General features: G+C 32.2%; 2 protein-coding genes across 3 annotated transcripts in view; both read left to right on the top strand.

Annotated features, from left to right (window-relative positions):
• The first annotated feature begins 842 nt into the window (after nucleotides 1-842).
• Nucleotides 843-8,636, top strand: LOC111054076 (protein Abitram). 2 transcript variants are annotated; one of them, XM_039438890.1, is made up of 3 exons: nucleotides 843-1,150; nucleotides 2,658-2,729; nucleotides 5,326-8,636. In XM_039438890.1, the coding sequence occupies exon 3, from the start codon at nucleotides 6,441-6,443 to the stop codon at nucleotides 7,110-7,112; it is 672 nt and encodes a 223-aa protein (XP_039294824.1). In that variant the 5' UTR covers nucleotides 843-1,150; nucleotides 2,658-2,729; nucleotides 5,326-6,440; the 3' UTR covers nucleotides 7,113-8,636. The 2 variants fall into 2 exon arrangements, with proteins under 2 accessions (XP_039294824.1, XP_039294825.1); XM_039438891.1 differs by lacking the exon at nucleotides 2,658-2,729 and having other exon boundaries at nucleotides 861-1,150.
• A 4,556-nt stretch (nucleotides 8,637-13,192) lies between these two features.
• Nucleotides 13,193-25,341, top strand: part of LOC111054078 (uncharacterized serine-rich protein C215.13) — a 32,122-nt gene continuing 19,973 nt past the window's right edge. The window contains exons 1-10 of the mRNA XM_039438889.1: nucleotides 13,193-13,304; nucleotides 14,850-14,957; nucleotides 16,249-16,302; nucleotides 17,366-17,581; nucleotides 19,117-19,287; nucleotides 20,971-21,006; nucleotides 21,470-21,514; nucleotides 21,961-22,053; nucleotides 22,674-22,697; nucleotides 23,459-23,485. Of these exons, the coding sequence (XP_039294823.1) occupies nucleotides 13,260-13,304; nucleotides 14,850-14,957; nucleotides 16,249-16,302; nucleotides 17,366-17,581; nucleotides 19,117-19,287; nucleotides 20,971-21,006; nucleotides 21,470-21,514; nucleotides 21,961-22,053; nucleotides 22,674-22,697; nucleotides 23,459-23,485 (819 nt within the window). The 5' untranslated portion in view covers nucleotides 13,193-13,259. The remainder of the gene's footprint in view (nucleotides 13,305-14,849; nucleotides 14,958-16,248; nucleotides 16,303-17,365; nucleotides 17,582-19,116; nucleotides 19,288-20,970; nucleotides 21,007-21,469; nucleotides 21,515-21,960; nucleotides 22,054-22,673; nucleotides 22,698-23,458; nucleotides 23,486-25,341) is intronic.

The following is a 25,341-nucleotide window of genomic DNA, read 5'->3' on the forward strand; positions in this document are numbered from 1 at the left end:
AGTGTTTTTTTGTTTGTTTCTGACTTTCATTGTGAAATGACGCCATCGATCCCACAAGTGTAGGTAATGGATGAAGAAGAAGGTATAAGTTAAGGTATTGATTTCTTCATTATTGAAAAAAGATCTGGCAACGTTGCAGAGCAAGAAAAGGATAGTGCTATCTGCTTTTTCGATTGATAGACAAGTAGCTAGCTATATAGTGATAGGTCCATGTTATAATGACAGTATTTGATCAACTTTGGTTTTGGTATCCTTGTCAATCATTCGACAAAGCCGGTGGTACTATCCTTTATAATGACAGTATTTGATCAACTTTGGTTTTGGTATCCTTGTCAATCATTCGACAAAGCCGGTGGTACTATCCTTTTCTAGGTCCACAACGATGCCAATTATGTTTTTGATAGTGTAGAAATATAATTAATTAATGCAGAGAATTGGCATCGCTATTCTTCTATCTTCATCCACTGTCATTATAACGTGGACCTCACTATAGTAACACCAATGATTAAATTTAATAATACCATTATAAGGTGAACCTCAATATGAGTAGAGAACAGAATGAAGAAGCTCCAAGGATTGAAGTGGAAATCGAGCTGAGACAGCATACACCATCTCTCGGTTTAAACTGAAACTACGTTCAAGAGCCGCACAAAAGTTCCATAGGATGCCGCACAAGTCCACAAACGTTCTCAACTCTGAATTATATTTTTCTGTTTATTTTGTTTTACTGAGAGAAATTATTTTTGAAAGACATACCAATAAATTCTCTAGTTTTTATTTATTCATTTTTTTGTTTTATTTGTCTATGAGAAAAATACATTTATTTGGATTAGCTTTCCAATTTCTCGTTCAAGATGGCACTGACTTGAATATTTCGAGCGGCCTCTCAACTTTTGAAGGTTAAGTTCTTATTTGCTTGCTATTTCTGCATACAAACTTTCAATTTTTTATCCTAATATTGTAAAATACGGCATAGATAAATAATTGACACTGCAGTATCTTCATCTACGAGCTACGAGGATAGTTTATTGAATTAATTCTCATTACTTGTGTAAAAAAACAAACTGTTATGCACGTTGACTTGTCACCTCATCTACATTCCCAAGAATGTAATTCATTGATTGAAAGTTACAGAAAATGTCTCGAAGAAGTGAGTATCGTATTCAATGTTTAGTTTTCTATCTTTTCAATTCATTGCTTGAGACCATTGGGTACGTTTTGTTTAAATAGAAGTGTAACTCTGTACTTATACCTACCCTGGTCTCATGACTTCTTATGCAGGCCTATATTACATGTAAATTGAATTGCACATTAGTTCATTGACAATCATGCTGTAGCCCATTATCTTATTTATTTAGTGTTCAAGATTTAAAATAACAATAGTATTCAAGTAATCGACTAAAGCGGATAATTATGATTATGTTTTGATAGATTGAGGTTATGTTTTACTCAACCAACAAATCACACATTCGATATAAATTCATAGAAATTGAATTATGTTGAAACATCTTCTTTTAAGCTGCAATGAATTTTCAACATACTGAAGTAAACCTGGTCTACATTTACTTAGTTTTAAGTTCACATTAACAATTCAAAATGCTTTCAACTTGTTCACCATGATATGAATGTAGGTTAGATTAGTTTGTTATTGTAGGCATCTTGTTACTAGTTCAGTCTTCTCCGCATTCAGAGACCGAGGAATTGTCATTTTTTCCTCATTTTTGTGGAGGTCATGTGGTATCTGCTGCTTGACCAGGCAGGTGTTAGAATGTATTGTTCTCAATAAATTCCCTCAGCATAATATGGTCGTACTGTCAAATATCTCTTCAGTCTGGCAACAAAGATGTTATTGGTCTCCATGGCCCTCAGGTTTGTTGGCAGAAAATTGAAGAAGAAGGCTCATGCATAGTCTGAGGAGTCTTTGAATTTATCAGGCGGTGTTGTGGTAGATCCATGCCCTTATTATTTCTTGTATTTTATTGATACTTGCCTCTCCTGAGTGCAGGAAGACACCTTAATCTTCCTCTCCACCTACACCTTCCAACACCTTACTTCATGTGTAGCCTAGTTGATAAGTAATGAAATTTTAACTACCTATTTATTTAATATTCTCATGTATATTAAGAACTCCTCTATTAATTAGGAATAGAATGATGCAGGAAATTATATGAATACCAACTCAGATATTATACAGTGAATTTCACATCAGTCCAAATGAGACCAACATTTGAGTTGGTCTATATTTTAAGCTAAGAGTATGATCACGTAGATGATTTCTAGGTGCGTTTATGTGCAAAGTGCAAGTGCACGCTTGGTTATGCAGCTATTTAGTATTTTGCAGATCAAGCGTGCAGTTGAGAAAAAATCGGGAAAGGGAAATAAGAATACTCACACTGATTGCGTGCACTTGCTGGTTGCGTTCAGTGTAAGCAGCTAACTTACAGACATCATGTCGAACAACGTGTTTCAATGGCTCTTTCCAGATTTTGTTTCTCGACTCATGCATGCATGATTCGACGTGTATTTGCACATACACACATCCAATGTGATGATACCCTAAGTTAAGGAATTCCAGAACCGTCTACTGACAAAGAAACCCGTTTTCTTTTTTCAGTTCATCTCAGTTCCAACTAATTCTTTCTTGTCTTTATTTTCAGAATAAATTCATGAAGTTTCTTCTGGCTTGTGATAGTATGGAAATTGCTATGGAAAAATGCCTACGAAGAGAAGTGAGTAGGCTATACAAATTATTATCTCCAATCTCATTAGATATTCATTAATCTGTTGTATTATTCTAAGAAAATAAAAATGGATAAATCATTAACCTTCCGGCAGTCGCGCTGTTTTAAAAAGTACAGCATTGTCAGTTTTTTTTTGCTGCACTAAACTATTGGATGGGGTGGTGTCAGTGAATGAGTCACCTATGCATTCCAAAACTTTCTCCCCATCACTCCACTGAGTTGCAGTACCAACCGAGCAATGGTTCAGTCTTTAGGTGCCATTTAGTCGCGACAGTCCATAAGTTGCACTGTGCATAAGATAGGGAAATACTGTATATGGGGACTGTAAACGAACCAATAACACAGAATTGATGGCTTTGCTTGGTGTACCTTATTGGGCTATGAAATGTTAATCATCCAAATGTTGATAGGCGTAAAATAATCCAAGAAGATGGGAAAAGTACTTATACAATTAATTAATATGTTTTGACAGTAAACAGAGTATATAACACTTGGAAAATTGTATGTTGTAAAATGTACAACACGCGACTGCTCGTGTGATTGAGTAGGGCGCGACTACCGGAAGGTTAAATAACATACAATGGCCAGTTTTACACTTACCGATTGAGGTCAACACTTATAAATTATTATATTATTATTTTCCTGTGATTCTCTGAGAATCAGATAACCTGATCGGCTAACAATCGGTAAGTGTGAAAACGACCAGTGTTTTATAAGAACACATCGTATCTTCCATCATTATAATGAATAGTTCAAGGATGAATAATATATATATATATATATATAGTAATGTCCACCTTATAAATGACAGTATATGATTAAGGATATGATCACATTGAATGCGTTTATGTGCAAGTGCAAGCTTGATTATGAGATGAGAAACAAATGTGGAAAGAGCAATAGGAGCATTCACACTAAACGCTTGCACTTGCTGGTTGCGTTCAGTGTGAGCAGCTACATACAAGTCACAACATGCTACATGTGTCAACTATGACACTTCCAGCAAGTGTGTAATAGGCATGGCATACTGTGGTATGAATTTGTAATTTTAATATTCATTTATTTATTCATAGACAACAGATACAATGGAGGTAAAAACAACAGGCATTCGCCCAAAACTGCTTTAAACCTTAATTTGGAATACTTAGTCTAGAATACATATTTTGATTTCAAATCGATTTTTCACTGCATCTGTGTTTGTATAATTCTTTCTATCTGATGACAGAAGATTGAGCCATCAATAGAAGAATTTTAACAATTATTTAGAACATTTTGTTCTACTAGTGAATCAGTTATCATGAGGAAGATACACACTATATTTTCTAGTGTGCTACTCAATGCTCTATTTACTCTATTCGTTTCGTTTCTAATAGATCTTACTCTAATCTATTCTATGACTTATAATAGCCTACCATTATAATGCACTGATTTTGATACTTTATGATGCGTTAAATACCTGAAGCTAGTCGTCTCTGAAAGAAAATAGAAGAGGATAGGCTTATCTTAGTGAGGTTCACGTTATAATGGCAGTGGAGGAAGATGCGAGAACAACGTTGCCGATTCTCTGGCTAGCCACTGCCTTCCATAAAGGATAGCTGATACCGATATATTTTATGTAATATCAAGCTGTTAAATCTTGTTTATAATAATAAATTATATTTTATTCGCCAAGAAAAATATTTTTCAATGATATTTAATTTCATTTATTCATGAAAACAGATACAATGCAGGTGAAAACAACAGGCATTCGCCCAAAACTGCTTTAAACCTTAATTTGGAGTACACAGTCTACAGGTTATGTAAATGATAACTTAATTCACACACTATTTTGATATGAATATTCATAATTGGGATTAGCCTACTTATTTTGTTAATTATTTTCTTCATTGTTAATAAACGATCCGGCAAATTTGTGGGGCAAGAAAAGGAAAGCGCTATCTAGTTTGTCGAATGATAGACAAGGATAGCAACTAAAGTTGATCGAATACTGACATTAAAACGTGGACCTCACTATAGGAATTCAATGTAATAAACTTTCCATTGGCCCTATTGAAAAATACTGCATAATTTTTCGATGATATGAATTAATACGTTCCAAACCTGAGTACAATCCTACATATTTAAATAATAAAAATAATTATTCTCTGATTGGCTCTCATAAAATTGATCACAGTTAACATTTTACCGGCTTTTGCGCAACCGGGCCCTACAGTATTAACTATATAACTGATCTGATAACAATTGCTAATTCTTGTTGATAATATATTTATTTCCACAAAACAAGAAAAGAACAAAATAAACAAACAGCTTGTGCACTGTAAGAAAATGATAATGAAGTATAATATATGAAGGAAATTCATCATTTAAATATAAAAAGAGAAATAATAATACTGATAAATCTCATTTCTTCACCTACACTAGAGCTATAAGTAAAAAAATGTGTAAATAGTCAACCATGCAAGTATAAAAATCACATCTGCATGATGGAGTACAGTTAGAGAGCAATATTTAATCTATCTTGATCAAAATTTCGTCTACCAATTCAAAATTTTAAAAATTTTATCAATTCTAATTTTCATTACAGAGACTTGCAAGACATAAAGCTCACAACAAAATGGTGGAAGAGAAACGACGCAAAGCTAGTGCAAAGAGTGAAAGTGATTGATGAATTCGACACAAGATGGAGACTGATAATAAATAAAAATTTATTCATTCAAATTGAGGTAAATGTGAGAAGTGTAGAAGTAAGATCTGTATAAGAACTGACATCAACTTGATAATAAATACAAATTTTATTTGTTAATTGAAATCGAGGTAAAAGTAATGCTTTGACACCACAAAATATAGGTTGATAGTAAATAAAAATCTATTAATTTGAACAGAGGGTGGAAAGTTATTTTACTCCACCAAATATAGATCGAAAATTACTGAACATAATACTTACAGTATTTATTCATTTACACAAGTAGTACAAAATCAAATAATTGATTAGGAGATAATTGACAGGATATCAACCAATAGTGCTTCTCACTCCAAATTTGTATAGTTAGTACAGTCAATTGAATAATATCTAATAAATCATATTCAAATAATGTGTAGAGATTTCATAATTGAATAAGACCGATAATGAATAGAAATGTTATTTATTGATTCTTACATAGGATGAAGGTAGATTTGACTCGATAAATAAAAAATAAACTAAACAATAAAATAGGCTATAAATAAACAAGTAATTAGTTGAAAATTGAGATTGATTTCACGATTAAGTAAGACCGATAGTAAATAGAAATATGATTTATTTATTCTCAGGGTGAAGATTGGTTTGTTTCGATAAAATAAAAAACAAATAATCAATAAATTAAACATTGAATATAAATAAACAAGTAATTAGCTGAGAATTGGGATGGATTTCACGATTAAGTAAGACCGATAGTAAATAGAAATATGATTTATTTATTCTCAGGGTGAAGATTGGTTTGTTTCGATAGAATAAAAAACAAATAATAAATAAATTAAACATTAAATATAAATAAACAAGTGATTAGTTAAAAATTGACATTGATTTCACGAATAAGTAAGACCATTAATAAATAGTAATATTATTGATTCTCAGGGTGAAGATTGGTTTGTTTCGATAAAATAGAAAACAAATAATCAATAAATTAAACATTGAATATAAATAAATAATTCACGTTGAAAATGGAGATGGATAACGACAGTGAAAAACTGGCTAACTCTGTGGAGACTATCGAAAATAACTCCATGGATAATAACAGTGAAATACTAGGTAACTCAGTGGAGCCTATCGAAAATAGCTACAACAAAACCGAGATTTTTCCGTCAGTTGTCGACAGATACTACACAAAACGCTACGTCCTAGACGTCGGCCACAAATTCGGCGACTACTGCATACTATTCCACTCAAACCGCATCTGTGTAGTGACACTGGCTCCCTCGCATCCGATCCGAAGCATGAGGAAAAGTATCGAAAGCCTCGACTTCCAGATATCGACTAGTATCGATCGACTCGACAATCGAGTTAGCGGAAAATCGAAACGCGGCGCCCAGCGGTTGGATGTGAACTCGGCGCTCTGCTTTGCCAAGTGCGCTGACGGGGAAATTCACAAGATATGCGCTGGAATCCCCGGGAAACTGGTGGAAATCAATGAAAATCTGCCGGAAAATCCGAGTCTGCTGGTTGAGTGTCCGGAGACGGAGGGGTTTGTGGCTATTGTGCTACCGTCTATACCTACTAGCGAACGGTTCAAGGCTGAATTGATGAATTATGAGCAATATTTAGAGGCAGTTGCTAAGAGAGAAGGTAGCTGTGGAAAAGAGGAAAGAAAACAGGGCGGAATTGATGAATTATGAACAATATTTAGAGGCAGTTGCTAAGAGAGAAGGTAGCTGTGAAAAAGAGGGAATAAAACAGGGTGGAATTGATGTATTATGAACAACTTTTTGTGTACTTGAGAAGTTGATATTGTGGTAATTATTCATATTGAATGAAAAAGACTAAGAAATTGTCAAAATCCACAGATTTATTGATACTTAGAAAGACCGGTTTCGGTTATTACACCATTGTCAATCTCTGATAAACTCGTTTATCAGATAGAAAGACCGGTTTCGGTTATTACACCATTGTCAATCTCTGATAAACTCGTTTATCAGATGACAATGGTGTTATAACCGAAACCGGTCTTTCTAAATATCAATAAATCTGTGGTTTTTGACAATTTCTTAGTCTTTTTCATTCAATTATGAACAATATTCAGAGGCAGTTGCTAAGAGAGAATTTGAGAAAGGTGAGGTTTCTAAGTGAGAAAGGTTGCTAAGAGATCAAGTAGTGGTGAGAAACAGGATCGGAAATAATAGGGTTTACGACGGTACCGACTATAAAACGGTTTTATAAATTTCATCTCATTTCATTTTTTTAATTTCATTTTCCATCTTCCATGGACCACCTATGAAAGTGGATTTGTTAATAAATTTAACGAATTAGTATGAACTGTAAGAGACAAGATAGTGGTGAAAAAATACCTCAAATGCCTGAAAAAATACTTCATTCAACTAGACGACATAAGCAGTTTTTTAATCATATAAATATCCAACAGGAAAAACATTCTATCATTTCTAATCAAATTTTATATACCGTGCATTGTACTTTACATGCATTTAGCAAAAATTCATTTAGTCTTTATTGAAGTTGAAATAAGTCTTGATTGATCAAAATTGGAGAATGCATACAATCACTTTCTTTTTTATATATTTTTTTTCATCTGAGCAAAAAGTTAGCTAAATCCGATTATAAGTGCAGTATGAATTGAAGCGAGTTGGCGAGTTGGCAGGTCTTGTCCTGAATACTGTTATATTTAATTTGAAGTAACCAAATGAATTAATAGAAAAGCAAATATACAATATACTCCATCCTCCACAGGCTTAGCCTTGGGATTTTTTTCTTTTATTTCTACTACTTTGTAATTATTGATTATTGTGTCAGCTGCTATTGATTGTTGATTACTCATTATGCTTTGTGTTTCGTTATTCTCTTCACATTTGTTTGTTGTTGTAACACATATTTTTATTAGTGTTTTTTTGTAAGTATGGGAAATGAATAATTCTATTTGATTTGATTTGAAAAAGATAAGGAAAATAGGTTTTACGACGGTACCGACCAGCCAACGGTTAGATGAATTTCATCTCATTCAATTTTTTAATTAATTTTCCATTATCCATTGACCACCTTTGAAAGTGGTATGTGAATTTCTCAATAAGTTTATTGAATTATGAACTGTAAGAGAGAAGGTAATGGAGAGAAATATGAAGGAACATAGTAGGTTTTAGTTTAGGATGATTATCTGTTAATTTTGATTCAATAAATTGATTGTTGGAAAACACTTTTCTTATTTATCACCTCTTTACATATAGATGTGATAGGATGATACTTTTTAGTTGCACAGAATCAAGATTTCTGAAGTGATTACAATGTATCCTTGATAATAATAGAGAAGCATTATTCTAAAAACGCTTCACTCATATGGGCTACTTTTTAACAAATTAATAAAAACAATATAAAGATCATGTAGTACCCTTTATTTAAAAAAAAAATTTTTAAACTAGTTTTTGAACTATTTTGAAGTTTTCAAAAAATAAAGGATACTACAAGGTTTTTATATTGTTTTTATTAATTAGTATTATTCTATATTATAAGACTGAACAATATTCATTTTCTTAGTGTGGGCTACTCGTATTTGTAGGAAAATTAAAATTCAAAGTAACCTGTTTTAAACTTTATTTTGTTTCTCACATTTATTTTGTTCTCTTTATTCATACAATAAGTACATCAACAGAATGATAGGGAGAGGAAAAATAAGGTAACGTTGTGCTATTTCTCTCCCAAATCTAGATAAGGTTATACATAGACCGGTATAGGTTAAGTCAATTGACTATTAATAACATATAAGAAATTAGAGGAAGTATTTACCTAGTGTTATCTATTATTTTGGTTCACTGACTTGAAAATTACATTAATAGTCAAACAATGTTGTGAAAAATAAAATAAAGTTGGAAAATGGCACTTGAATTTTTATGTGAAGACTAAACAATTAATTACTGTACTCGTCGAAATAATAAACAGAATGAAAATATGACTTGGCTCAAAAGTAGATGAAGAATAGTATAGTTATAATAAGCAGAACAAATCAAATTTCTTTTTTCAAAATTTTTCATGCAATTAGACAGAATGCAAAACCATAACAGAATATATGTATATACAAGTAATGAAAAATTACAATATTCCTATAAATAGTATGATAATTTTAGTTTAAAAGGATTATAGCCTATATAATATATTTTACATTGTTTGCAACAGGCATTCTCATACTTATATTATCTTAATATCCATTATTCATACTATCATAAACATAACTTGTGGCTGGTTGCACAAAAACCTGTCAGATTTTTAAATTGATTAAATGTCAATCGAACCAATTAGAGAAGACTACTTTTTGAAAAAGCCTTCTCATAGCATCTAATCACGATTAAAATTTAATTGGCTTTTTTGCACCTGGGCTCTAGTATTCGAATTGAGTGAATGAGGGACATAAATCAATCTCATAATTTCAACCAGAATTAATTGTAATCACTATGAAGGTGTGATTAGATGAGCTAAGTGATAGTAAATGAAATGATCATTTAAGATAATTCTATCAAATCCAGAATAATTCGAAAAAATTGAGGCTACATTTTTATAAACTAGATGAATTTTCTCTTTTTGATGTTGATAACATTCTACTGTAAAGCTTTGTCCAGTTACAGCATAGAGAATATTTGCTAAATTAAATATTTAAATTCTTCTTTCTTTATTTTTACAGAAAGAACATTATTAAAGTGATCGGTAGAGATAAACGAATTTACTTTGATATTCCTCTCCCGAATTTAGATTAGATAACAAAGTCCGGAATAGGACTTGTCTTTTAGGTTTCCACTCCAACGTCTATCAATACATTTCTGGGGACTCTCCGTTTTTTGTCCTCCCAGTATTCCTTCTCCTTCTCTCTCTGAGAATGCCTTCTTTCTAACATCAGTCCATCTAGTCCCGCTCCTTCTACAAGCTTCCACTGGCCTCACCTCCCAATTTTTAACACATTTACGATATTTTTCGCTGTCAGTTATACTTTCTCCAAGAAATTCTCGCTAGGTTGAGATTATTTTTAACATTTTTTATCCAATCTCCTCAATTTTAAATGTAGCAGACATATTTGACTATTCTTCGTGTTCACGGAAAGTCTTTTAATATGGCCAAAAAACTTGAGTGTTCTTTTTCTCATGTCCGAGACCATATTAGAGTGTTGTTCGACTACATAATTTTTCTGAAGTCTAAAACCATATTCTGTATTGATATGTATTATTTATACCAGCATATTCTCCATTTTATTAAAAAACGAAAGTCAACACTCATTTAGTACAAAATGATTGAGTAACAGTAATACTTTTTAAAGAATTTAGGATATAAATCCACACTTTTCTTAGGAATTTAAAACCTTGCGATTTCAAAACTTTCCATACTAAGGTTAATTAATACTATAAGAACAAAAAATAGCTTCTATACAATCGACCCAATTCTATCATATTTTTGTCTATTCTAAGGATGATTTCTAGAAAGCCAAACTATTTTCTATGATCTCATGGTAATATCATAGATAAAGGATAAGCATAAGCTATATTTCTTGTCTCTGGTAATATTCAGTTATGGCTGAGTTCAAGTAGATTAGAAGTCAAGGAGATTAATTTAGACATGAACATCGAAAATTTAGTTTGATTTAAAAAAAAATCATTTGTGGAACAGACAATATTTGTCTATGTTATTCACCTTGCGATCCATAATTATACTTGAAGTATACCAGCAGGTAACCCGTGCTCCGCAAGTGTCTATTTTAAAACTTGACAAACTGAAAACTTGACCGAGTGGAAAATCTTGAAGAGTTTGAAATAGGCCTAGAACCATCCTCTGTAAATTAAAAATCTATATGCAAAATTTCAAGTTAATAAGTCCAGTAGTTCAGACCTGATGATGCGTCAAACATGATTTTCCTATTTAAGCCAGTTTTTTCCTTCATTAAAGTATAGATTTTCTGTTATCGCTCTCACATTACTGGACAGTTATTACTGTCATACCTCGTGTTATTGGATGGGCACGTTAAACTGTCCCGGCTGAAGTATGACAGTCGTAAGGCCTATTGACGGCTTAAATTATATATTCAGGCGGTGGGACCTTCCCGCAAAGGACTCCCCACCAACAAAAACCATACGAATTTACTTTTTACTGTCATACCATACCTTCGAAGCCATGTCAAATTCCAAACCGGATAATTTCTTCTAAAATTAATATCTGACTATCTTAATAGCAGGAGTCAGTCAAATTAAATCTGAAATCATACCCATCATCACATCATACAAACGCTCAACCAACAAAAACAATACAAGAGTATTGAACGTCAACTATAAATTAGCTGCAATATAATCTCCCTCCTCCAATCTCTCTCTGTCTGTCTCTCTCTTCCAAATATTCTACTATTACACTCTTTATGAACCTCATTTCTCATCTTGAAACTATTCATCCGCTTCTAAACTATTCAAATTAAACAAACCTGAAACGTTCTGCACCTTCTTACTACCCTAATTTGTAATCTCTCATCAATTCAACAATATGATCTCCACCTATTACCACACTGATTTACAACCTTATATCAATTCAACAATGATCTTCACCCGTTATTACGCTAATTTATATCATTCAACAATATGGTTTTCATATGTTATTAACCTAATTTTCAATCGTACATCAATTCAAAAGTGACTCATTAAAAATCAGTTTTGAATCGTGAATTGATCTGACAATAATTTTCACTGGTTATAACGCTAATTTCCAATCATCTTCCATTCAAAAATCATCTCTTCAATACTGTTAATATACGGGTTTTAAATCTTGGATCGATTTAACAATAATTTTCACTGGTTATTGCGCTAATTTCCAATCATCTTCCATTCAAAAATCATCTCTTCAATAATGTTAATATACGGGTTTTAAATCTTGGATGGATTTAACAATGATTTTCACTGGTTACAACGCTAATTTTCAATCTTTTTCAATTCAAGAACGATTTCTTCTCATTAATTCACTGATTTTAGATTTCTTGAACTACTGTCTTGTTAGGTAGGCCTACTTCAATCTTTGATCATCCAGTCGGTTTTATTATGTTAATTTGCAATTAATCCCTGAGTAAAACTCTACTTCTTAATACACTGATTTTGAATCTTACATTGGTCTATACAACTTGTTATTATCATCTTTTAATCATCCAACACTGTATTCAACGTTGTTATTATACTAATTTGCAATCAATTCCTAGGTGAAACTCTACTTCTTAATACACTGGTTTTGAATCTTAAATTTGTCTACACTATTTGTTTGTTACCTTTAGTTTTAATCATCCCGCAATGTGTTTAACATTATTATACTAATTTGCAATCAATCCTTAGGTGATCTCTACTTCTTAATACACTGATTTTGAATCTTAAATTTGTCTATACTACTAACTTGTTTGTCACCTTTTAATCATTCCGCAATGTGTTCAACTTTTTATTATACTAATTTACAATCAATCTCTGAAGTGGGATGCACATTAAACTGTCAGTTTTCCCTACAGTCTACATCAATGCCTCCCTTACAATCAATGATGACAATTTGAAGTGATTGATAATCTTTCCCCAATGTGCGATTCACTCAAAACTGTCAGAATTTCTTGTAGATTACATTAATGCTTCTCATTCTGTCAATAATGACAACAATAAATTTGAAATGATACTCGATTACCGAGCCCTATTCTTTGGAGTTGTGACGTGTGGTTGGATGGAGGTTTATGGAGCTAATTTTTTGAGTTTTTCGAGTATATAAGCGGTGACAAGCGATGGAGAAATCATCTTCTGGGGTGCATTCACTACAGCAAGAGCATCAAGATGAGGTGTTTCTCAGTTATCGCACTCCTTGCTGCATGCATTTCTGTAAGTATGCCTTCATTTTATTGAGAAAAAAAATACTTAAAATCATTTTAGGAGTGCATTTTAGCATCTCCCAGCGCTTTGAAACTGTTCAAAACTATATTGAACACTATAAACATTCAGGAGAGCTTTGAAACTTTTTCGAACGCTCTTAAAGATTGTAATCATTCAGAATAAATTTATTGAAAATAGATACCGTAACATAAATTCAGCAGTGCATTTTATCACGTCCTAGCACTTACTAACAGTTTAAAACTTTCATTGAAACATTCAAGAACACTTTGAAACTTTCCAAATCCCTAAAAGATTTTAAGAATCATTCATTAGATCTATTTATTGAAAGTAGATTACATAGAATCATTTCAGGAGTGCATTTTAGATCTTTCTAACAGATTAAAATTTTCAATGAAGTATTCAAGAGCACTTTGGTATTTTTCAAACGCTCTGAAATATTTTTTATCATTCAGAATCCTTTATTGAATCTATTTATTGTAAAAAATTACATATACATAATTTTAGGAGTGCATTTTATCACCTCCCAACACTTTCGAACAGTTTAAAACTTTCAATCAAACATTCAGGAGTATTTTTAAACTTGTCAAACGCTCTAAAATATTTTAAATTATTCAGAAGCATATTGAAAACTTCTAAACACGTTTCAAACACTCTGAATTATATTCAAACGCTTGAAAAGATTTTTAATTGTTCAGAAAAACATTGAAAAACTTTCCAAATACTTTGAATTACTCAGAATTATTTTCAAACGCTTTAGGCTACAAGGTTTTTAGTTGTTCAGGAAAACATTGAAAACTTTGAAAAACGTTCCAAATACTTTGAATTACTCAGAATTATTTTCAAACGCTTTAGGCTATAAGGTTTTTAGTTGTTCAGAAAAACATTGAAAACTTTGAAAAACGTTCCAAATACTTTGAAACACTCAAAATCATATTCAAACGTTTTAAAAGAGTTTCAATTGTTCATAAAAACCTTGAAAAACGTTCCAAATGCTTCGAAACACTCAAAATCATATACAAACGCTTCAAGTTTTTTAATTGTTCAGAAAAACATTGAAAACTTTGAAAAACGTTTCAAATACTTTGAATTACTCAGAATTACTTTCTAACGTTTTACAGGGGTTTTAATAGTTCAGAAACAGATTGAAAACATTGAATCATAAGAAAATACCTGTTAAGCCGCGTTCACACCAAGTTATTAACTTAATCCTTAAAGATTCTATTTGAACGGAACTTGACAAACACATATGATCATCATGTGTATGATAAGTTATGTTAAATCTAATAGAATCTATAAGGATTAAGTTATTAACATTTTGGTTATAACTTTGGTGTAAACGCAGCTTCATTCCTTCAAATCTCAACACTTTGAAACATTATTTAGAAGCACCCAGAACCACTTTGACACCCTTGGAAATACACTTACACTTGCAAATATTGAGAGGCGTAAATACCCAATATGTATTTTATCATTTGATATGGATGCTTTTCATGTTTGTCTGCACTGAAAATGTTTTGTTGTTGTTGAATTTAGGCTGCAACATGCATGAGCTATGGAAGTTATGGTGGCGCCGCTGCAGCCTATGAAGCTACAGCTGGAGCTGCCCAGCAGTATGGCATGGAACAGTCCCAGTCCCAATACGTAAGTAAAACATTTAAAAATGTTCTAACAGAATAAAATTGTACAAAAAATAATCTCAAAATCTAGTACTTGAACCATCATCGACATGCTGAACATTCTCCCAATATGTAAGAAAAAATAAAATGATGAAAATGTTTTCAAAGCCGAAACTATACTCCGTGCAAATTTACTTCAGACTTGGAGGAATTTGCGGCGCAGAGAAATGGAGGGAGATCAGCCAATTGCAGTGTTGGATTGAGTCATAGGTGGAAGCGTAGTTGTCAATTTGTCGAATAGTCAGTCGAGTCTGTGATTGCAGAGAGGAAACTTCCTAAGTTCAACATGAGCGCTTGAATACTCACTGGAAATTGGAGAACGCTGGCCGGTACACAACGGCAACATAGCCGCCGTTGTATGCCTTCTCTGCTGCGCATGTCCATTCCAAGTGCGAAGTAATTCTGAACAGAGTATAGTGTTGTGTTTTATATGAGTGTTTATATAAGAACGTATTGATAAAAAGGGCACCATGTATATTGTATATCTCTATTAATTGACAATTCAAGTAGCCCTTTCAAAATACTTTATCAAAACATTTATAGGTTTTAACCGAATATAAGTGTACAAATTATTACAAAATCTAGTACCTGGAAAAGCCTGTAATAGCCTTGATGATATATGGACGTAGATTTTGATTTAGACTGTAGTATAAATTTGAGAAGGGACATTTTTAGAATTATAAAGCTGTGTTTACATCAAAGCTATTAACAAAATGTTAATAACTTAATCCTCATAGATTCTATTAGATTGAACGGAACTTGACAAACACATATGTTCATCATATCTATGATAAGCTATGTTTAATCTAATAGAATCTATAAGCTATTAACATTTTGAAAACACAAAAAAGTGGTTGACAATTTCAATGTGTGTTTTCATTATGGAAAAGTACCACAACATCACTCACAACACAACTGTAAGGTTAATATTAACATTTTGTTAATAACTTTGGTGTAAACGCAGCTTGAGTCTGTTTTTAGCCAGTTAGCATACCCTACCATTCTACTATATCATACCGTAGGCCTTTAGTAAATATACCGTACTACTGTATTTCTAGGAAGTAGATATATTGAAATCCACTTCAAACTTTCAGAATATGTTTGATGGGAAACATTGATGTTACTAATGTTTTTTACTGACAGTTGAAAGTGAGTGTGACTACAATATCCACCATGAAAATGTAGGCCTACTATTATTTGATCAACGAATTGAAATTTCATTTTTTTCATAATTTATTATTGTTTTGTTTTCTCAGAGCGCAAGTCAGCAGGAATCATCATCATCATCCAGCTATGAATCTGCAGAATACGTAAGTAACTTTGAACTATAATATACTTTGTCCATTTTCATTTTGACATAAATCACACACCATCAGAATGATCCAGAGATGAAAAATAATGTTGCCTAGTGTCTCCCGCTCCCGAATGTAGATGTCCAAGCCAAACTCGGTGTTTGCAGAGCCAAAGTTCTGCATTCAGTCATTATATCGCAATTACGCATTTCGTTGTCACTCTCGCTCTATACACTATTATACTTCTTATAATATATTCACTTCTTCATATATAGAGCTACAACAATTTTATTGAAATAAAAAAAGTTCTTTATTGAAGCCTACGAGATTCTTACAGACTAGAAAAAATCTATAAGAATTTCGTGGGCTATGCTGGTATTTTAAAAGAGTTCTGTATAACTTTGAAATATTTGGATATTATGTTGTTCTCTAAGGGCCGTTTGCACAGTGTAAGTTCAAGCTGAAGCTTAAACCAAATCTGGATTTTTTTTTTTGGTTTAACCTAAAATTCCGTTTGCACAGTATCAGTTCCCTCTAAGAGTAAAAAATCAACCAAAGTATTAAATTAAACATGTGGATTTTAGAAATAGATTATATTTTTAAACTGAAATTTCAATTTTCTAGCCGTTACAGCATATTCTACTGTAATGAAACCATATGTTTTCTTTACAGTCGAGTATGTTTCCTAGTTCCGAAATAGGAACAGCAAAACTGCTACAAAAAACAACCTTCAGCGCTCCAGGTGGAAGTTTTGTCAACTTCCACAAAATTCCTGATTCTGAATTTGTAAACTAGGTTATGTTTATAGAATGTGTGTAGTAACTTCAGCACAAGCTGGTAATGTTTTCTATTTCTCAATTATTCTTCTTCAGATTATCAGTACAAAAACTAGTGTATGCTACTTGGACATGGATGGCTTTTGCAGTGCTCGAATGGAATTCTAGTCTCGGCTAACGCCTCGACTAGAAACATCATTCTCGCCTGCAAAAGGCCCCTTCCCGTCCATGTGACGTAAGATACCATTGCGGAGAATTTAATCAATTCAAATTTTAAATTTATTTTTCTGAATTTGCATCAACAGGATTATGCTGCAGGTGCCACCAGTGGTTATGTTGGTCAATCTGCTCAAGCTGCAGGAGCTGCTTATGGTGCTGCCACTGGCGCTGGTTATGGTGTCGCTGGCGCTGGTTATGGTGCTGCTGAAGCTGCTTATGGTGCCGCTTATGGCAGTTCGGCTTATGGAGCTAGTATGGCCAGTGGAGCCTCAAACTACGCTGCCGCATCCTCCTCCAAATTCGTGAGTAGTTTCACTCAAACAATCGAACAAATATAAGAACCAGTTGGACACAAACTAAATTAATTTTAAACTGATAGACATTGCTAATCTAAACTGAACTAGTACTATATAGTAGTTGTGTGAGCAGTAGACCCCGCGTAGTTATAAACCACAGCCTCCTCTTATACTGTCCATCAGAGTAAATTCTGTCTGTATGTCGTGTTGGCGAGATATCAGTGTGAAAACGGCTAATATGGCTGTTGGGGATGGTGTATCAAAAATGCTAACATCAAAAGCTAACCTCCTTCAAGACATACAGGCAACAGGTCAGCCCGAGTTAAAATCAGAGAAAGGTCGGGGAAAATACTTTGTTACTTTCAGTTATGAAAGTCCACCTGACAGCTGATTTTTTAGTATGCTACTTTGACATACGTAAGTACTTGCCTGGGGTGTTGTGGACATCCCTGTTGAGTTCGACATAGCTGTATAATCAAACAAATCAACAAAATATTATAAAAGTTGGTTAGTCCTACTAAGCAATATCTAGTTTGAAGGTACTGGCACAAAGAGCTAGCTAGCTAACCACCACATCGAAAATGAATGAAATTTACAACACTGGGGTGTTTTGAACATCCCACGCGACTACCACACATGGGTCAGAATATTCAGATCCTTCTGGGGATTATTTTTGAGGATTATCTTGAAGGAGACAGAATATTCAGATCCTTCTGGGGATTATTTTTAAGGATTATCTTGAAGGCGACAGAATATCCAGATCCTTCTGAATATACCCATTGATTTTTGGTCTTTATTCATCTTCTTTTTCGTTTTTCAATTTTTATGTGGTTTCTTTGATTTCCTGTCTAGTTTATTTAATATTTACTAAACTCTCTACAGTGTTGTATATTTCATTTGATTTTCTTCAATCCCCTGTTAAGTTCAATTACAATTTGTGAAATTATCTTAAATGTTTGTATATTTAATCAATTCTGAAAAGGTTTTTCAACATTTGTTGAATTATATAATAATAATATTATTTGTTGAATTTACTTCAAAGTTTGCACACATTCTATTATCCAATCTTTGGCATATTTTCTTTAAGCTTTCTTATGCCTAGTCCTCCCTCACTTCCGCCCAGTGGCTTGCCAAGTCGCTGGTCAAGCTTACGCCAAGCTGGTAAGCTTGGCCATGTTGGTCTTGTCATCCACACTGCAATGTGGTCATTTGTGGATGCTCGGCTGGTCACTCGCCTTTGCTTGACAAAAATTGGAGCAAAGGCAAATGAAGGTGAGCGATGGCAAAGCAGCTATCCCCACTCTGGCACTTTTCATCTTTTCAGAATTTGTATTTATTTTATTGTTTTGTTAAAAATAATAAATAATGAAAGACGCATACATGTACATTTTGATGTATGTTTTGAGTTAAATATATTGCTGCATTGAACAATAGTGCGAATGCGACAAAAAACTCTATCCAATTTTGTTCATTTGATGCGATTTAATCTGATTTCCAGCCTACTTTGCTCACTGTTTTTTACATTTTGTGTTTTGTCAAAGAGCTCCGCTTCGTCAATGGCTGCCTCTTCAGCTTCATCTAGCGCCGCCATGTCAGCCTCTGCCTCTTCCTATCAGGCCAGCCTCGACTACTACCCAAAACTCAGAACTATTCCTTTCTTCAACAACGTCTTCCAGGCCATGTCTTGTGATGACATCTCATCTTACAGCAGCGTAAGTAACATAACCCAACCTAACAATAACAAATCAACAAATACAAATAACCATTCACAATGTTGTTCCAGCCAGCTAAAGTGCTTTTTGCTAACTCTGGTTTGTGAACGCCCCATCTAAAATCAACTGCTATAAGCCAAGGTCTATAAATACAGGTCATGGCACTCATGCTCCTTATGGAGCGGCCATTATGTGGGGTCTTTATAGCAGTACATTTGAAATTCCAATCTGCTCTTAACAAAATCATGCATTATGCTTTTTAAAAACAATATTCTGGTTCAGATAATATGTGAATTCAGGTTTTCGATTTTTTAATACTGTAATGAAATTTCAATAATAAATGGTTCAATAATTCATTTTTTTATTATTAAAAATATTGTTATTATTCTTGTAACTTGTTATGATTCATAAGGCATTGGGACAGAAGGCTAACCTCAAAAACAGTTAAACCTCCCAATCAATTACAGTAAATCTAAAAATCAACAATTCAGTTCCTAGTTGGAATCTAAATTTGTTTATTCTGTCGGAAGAATTTATTTTACAATTCAAAGCCAAGCAATATCCCTTGAAAAATATAACAAAATAACACATCATGTTGCTCAATCTATAATGACAACAGCTGATAAATTTGAAAGTTGCGAACTAGAACTCCATAAAATGGCGATTTTTCAATGCATCACGGGATTGTGTCATGACCTGTATTTATAGACCTTGCTATAAGCTAACTGCAATAGTGCTCCAAGCGGATAATTTACTCAACAACAAAAAATTTGAGTGAGGAGAAGAGGTTAGTTTGAAAAATTAGGGTTATAAACAAATATGGCCGCCGTTTTAACAGAGTTAGCTAGAGTTAGCAGACTCAAACCTGGCATGAGTAACAAAATAACCCAACCTAAATAAAAAATTCCACAAATATGAATCACAAAGTTCTAAATACTCAAAGTACTTGAATACTTTAGTCTCTGTTTGGCTTAGTCTCTGTTTGGCTGGTGAAACACCAGCACGAAACGCGTCGCCACACCAATGAATGTGAGTGTTTTTTCACTTTAAAGTTATATAAGAATATAACAATAATAATCACAAAGTGTTTTTGTTTTACTAAGAATTATCAAGTGGTTAAAAAACATTGCTTTTTCACAAATCAAGCTGAATTTCCCACATTAGTATCAGTGAACATATCTGCTACAGTAAAAATATAATTTGCATGAGTTCTTATGTGACTATTCATACTAGCTTCTAAATATAATTCACATGAGTTCTTATGTGACTATTCATACTAGCTTCTAAATATAATTTGCATGAGTTCTTATGTGACTATTCATACTAGCTTCTAAATATAATTCACATGAGTTCTTATGTGACTATTCATACTAGCTTCTAAATATAATTTGCATGAGTTCTTATGTGACTATTCATACTAGCTTCTAAATATAATTCACATGAGTTCTTATGTGACTATTCATACTAGCTTCTAAATATAATTCACATGAGCTCTTATGTGACTATTCATACTAGCTTCTCCCGGCTGAGTTGGAATAGTTCTATTGGAAGTCATGAACTTATATTCTCACTGTGTCGTTTACATTCACTAATACTTATAACTTCCAAATTGAATATTGATAATTCTGGAAACTTTTTCCAAAATTATTGTATTTTAATAATCTTTCTTTGGACTTGTTTCAGCTCTGGACCAGCAACTTCAACGTTCAAAGCACCTTGGTAAGTATTTTTATCAATAAATTATCCTACTCTATTATTTTCCCACTTTTTATTATTTTCCACATTTTTTTTATATGAACAATAATTTTCGATGTATGAATTTGTGCAATACAATGGTTCAAACTTGTATTTTGTCCACTGTAATTACAGAATAAATTATGAGAATAAATTAAATTAATTTTATACCATATTTTCCTAATTTTAAAAATAAAGATTACTCACTGTAAGTGAGTGAATATTTGATATTTTTACAATTATATCAATCTGCAAGTCATCTTTTCAGTGATGCATCTTGATTTCATAATTATTGATAGAAAGCTTTGATATTGACAATTTTTTTTTCAATTGCTTTACTCGAACGTAAAATTACAATATATCTAACAGATCTGTTAAGAGATGTAATTATTTACTTATTATAATGATTCCTTCATCCATTCCTTATATTTATCTTTTCATTTTCCAGACCAGCATGTTCCAAAGCAACTCCCTGTTTAAGAGCTACTTGAGTGTAAGTATTCATTCATTTCAATCAAAATTCATCATTCATTCGAACAATATTGATCACCCATTATATTATATTAATCATTTAACCTGTTATATCAATCAATCAAATAGCCTACAGAAGAAAATATTAAATAAATTCCTCAACTGTGAATTGTAGCTATGTTTCAATCTTTCTGGTGAACTCCATTTTTAATTTTCGTACCTTAAGCTGCGTCTACACCAAAGTTATTAACAAAATGTTAATTACTTAATCCTTATAGATTCTATTTGATTGAACGAAACTTGAAGTTATGTTCAATCTAATAGAATTTATAAGGATTAAGTTATTAACATTTTGTTAATTAATAACTTTGGTCTAAATCCAGCTTCAGAGTTGTGTTATGAATGGATATATTTTCAATATTTTAAATATAATAGATACCATTTTTATAATTATTTTTCGTTTTTCAGTGTGCCACCGGTATGAGCTTCTCAAGCTTCCAAGGTGCCGAATTCTCTAGAGTTTGCTCTGCCTTCTCATCGAACAAGGGTGCTTTTGTCGGAGTGAGTATCAAGAAATTCAAACTTTTTCTACCAAAAATACAACAATATTTTCAAAATTCTTCTCAATTTTTTATCTCAATGTCAACGTCAAGGCTCAGTTTTGAAACTACTTTTAGAACGAATAACGGTATAGAGAAATGAACGAAATAGAATACACATTGTTTTTCTATCAGAAATACACCAATATTTTCAAATTTTTTCTCAATTTTTCATCTCAATGTCAACGTCAAGGTTAAGGAATACACATTGTGACATAGAGATTATAGAACCCAGAGATATAGATGCCTATGGTGAAAGAGCTCCAGAATCCCATTTCTTTTATAAATTCATTGCCATTAGAGTTGACAATGTTACAGAGTAAAAATGAGATTCAAACAAAACTTAAAGTGCACTTCATAAGAATAAATAGTTTCGATTAGTTTCAGGAATGAATATTACTACAATACGTAATTATATAAATATGTATATTTCTTAATTCAATTTGCCATTACTATTTAGGAAAGATGTTTGATATTTGACTTTCATTTTTTGTGTTATTAATCTTTATACAGTTTTTGTTTGAACTTGTGAACTTTTCTTGTTTCACTATATCTTCAATTTCAATTTTTTTTTCATTACAGCTCGTCAGGAACTTTGCCAGACGCGTAAGTTTTACAACTTTTTCAACGTGTTTCTTAATAAATTCACATCCATTCTTTCAATAGTTTCTCCTGAATCTTGTCTTTAATCTTGCATCAATTCGTCCAAACATTGTCATGTATTTTGTACAATGATCGACTCCAATTTTACATCAATGAGTCTTCAAATGTTGAAAAATATGCATTTAACCGTGTAAAATTATCCAATAATTATGATATCATTTATCATAATATTATTTCATGATATGATAATATTATTTCATAATATTCCATGATATTATTTAACATTATAATATCATCAAAAATCGCCTTGACAATGTTACAGAGAATCGGGAAAACTTTTAATAATAATAGTTGATAATTAAATCATGACCAGCAAGAATATTCTCAGACAATTCTCACCGAAGAAAGTATAAAACCTGTCATGAGATTTGAATTATTTCTTCAAAGATGGCTGTTTTAAAGTTGCCACTTCGTAAATCTATAGTATGAAACTATAGGAAGCCTACTATCACATTATTTTAATCATGAATTATTATAGTACAAACTCAAAACACTTATTGTATGACTTCCTAAAATTTCTACAAGAATTATTCATTATTTGAATAAGTTATATTTTAGTGACTCTTATATTATTATGTTACTCTTACACGAGTATACTAACATTTACAAATACAGTAATGAAGTTTTAAAATTGATTATTGTTGTTTCACTTTACAAATGCCAGTTATCTAATTTTTTATGTGTTTTTTCTTTGCCTCACACAGGGTTACATCTACAAATCCAGCTTCGCTGTAAGTATTACTATATTTTTCAAGTTTATTTATTGTAAAAATGTCCACTTCCTACATCCTATTAACTCATTTACCAAAATATATATCATTTTTGTACTGCTGTTTCTTTTTAATTCCTTTATTCATTTTTCTATACTCAAGTATTAAATTTTTTGTATTCATCACAATATATCTCTGATAACATCAATTTCTCATAATTTTATAGGTACTGCAGTACATATACCAATTTTTTATTCAATTTTAAAAGCCAACGTTTCTAAATGTTGAGATATTATCCGGATATTATGAGAGACAAAGTGGGAAATAGACTGTATTCTATCCAGTTTTGGGCTTTATTCATTTCCCAATCATTCATCGTTGAGAATGATATTGCATCTATCAATGTATAAATGAATAGAGTAAATAATTTAGCTATAATATAATAATTATATAGAATTATTCTATAATATATTATATGGATAATATATCATGTATCCATCTACCTATCACAGACATTATATCCCAGAAACGAAGAAATTTATTTGAACTGATTAACCTCAATCCTTGCACAAAGGATTTTTCAGTGATTGTAATCTAAGTAATATTTTACTTGTACTTTTGCTTTGAGCATTGAAACCACAAATAGCTAAATAATAGTTTTAACCTGATTGAACGATAACTATAATGAATTTCGAAATATTACTTATATAGATACCAGGTGTCCCACGGAGAGGTTTACACGTTTGATTTTATATTACGTGCCCATTCATGCACAGAACTTTTTCAAATTTTACACAGTTTACAAAGTAGGTTCTAAAAATATTCTGGGAAAATTTCAAATCCCTAACCTTATAAACAAAATGGCTGCATATTGGAAAACGATACTTTAAAAACATAAAAAGGTGTTTTTGGTTTTATAAAATATTTTTATTGTTTCACTTTAGGGCAATATAACTTTTTTATGAAACAACTAAAACAAGGCCTAATAAAAAACCTTAAAAGTCCAAAATTATTGAAATTGAAACCCATCCACAGCAACACACTGATAACAGCGCTCAAGAAATGATTCGTAAGCTCTTACAAAGAAACTCTGCGGTATCAGGAGAAGTTCCTCTTCTATTGTTTGCTTTAGTTCCACATCATTATTGAATTTATAGGCATAAACTTTCTCCTTCAAGTAACCCCATAAAAATAAGTCGCAAATAGTTGAATCTGGTGATCTGGTGGCCAATCTCAAAAATCACTTCCACGACCAACCCAACGGCCATGAAGTTTGTCATTTAGTAATAATAATTGGTTAATATGGTTTGCGAAATGAGGTGGAGCACCATCTTGTTGCAAGATTGCTTGATACCATCAAATGAGGCAATACTAGTAGTTCTGTGAACAGTAGACCTCACGCAGTATTCTCATCCACAAGTACCTGATTGAAACTATAGACCTTATGGAAATGGCTTCTCCACACATCTGTGTAATCACTTGTCAGCTGATTTATGATGAATAATTCTATAGTCTAATTTTTACTCTAATATTGGCGTATGAAAGAGGCTCCTTTTTCCTTTTATATTATCCTTGAAATGCAAAATTTCCAAAAACCTTGTATATACGTCGACGCGCAATTAAAAAAGGAACATACCTGTCAAATTTCATGAAAATCTATTACCGCGTTTCGCCGTAAATGCGCAACATATAAACATTTAAACATTCAAACATTAAGAGAAATACCAAACCGTCGACTTGAATCTTAGACCTTACTTCGCTCGGTCAACTACTGCAACTTAGTAAACAAATGAGATAATAACTCATGAAAGTAGTAAGCGAATTGGTAAAATTTTTAAATTTGCCGCCATTTTGTTTCTACGAAGGTTAGGGAGCTG

This window comes from Nilaparvata lugens, chromosome 12 (assembly GCF_014356525.2).
Source record: "Nilaparvata lugens isolate BPH chromosome 12, ASM1435652v1, whole genome shotgun sequence".
NCBI classification, from domain to species: domain Eukaryota; kingdom Metazoa; phylum Arthropoda; class Insecta; order Hemiptera; family Delphacidae; genus Nilaparvata; species Nilaparvata lugens.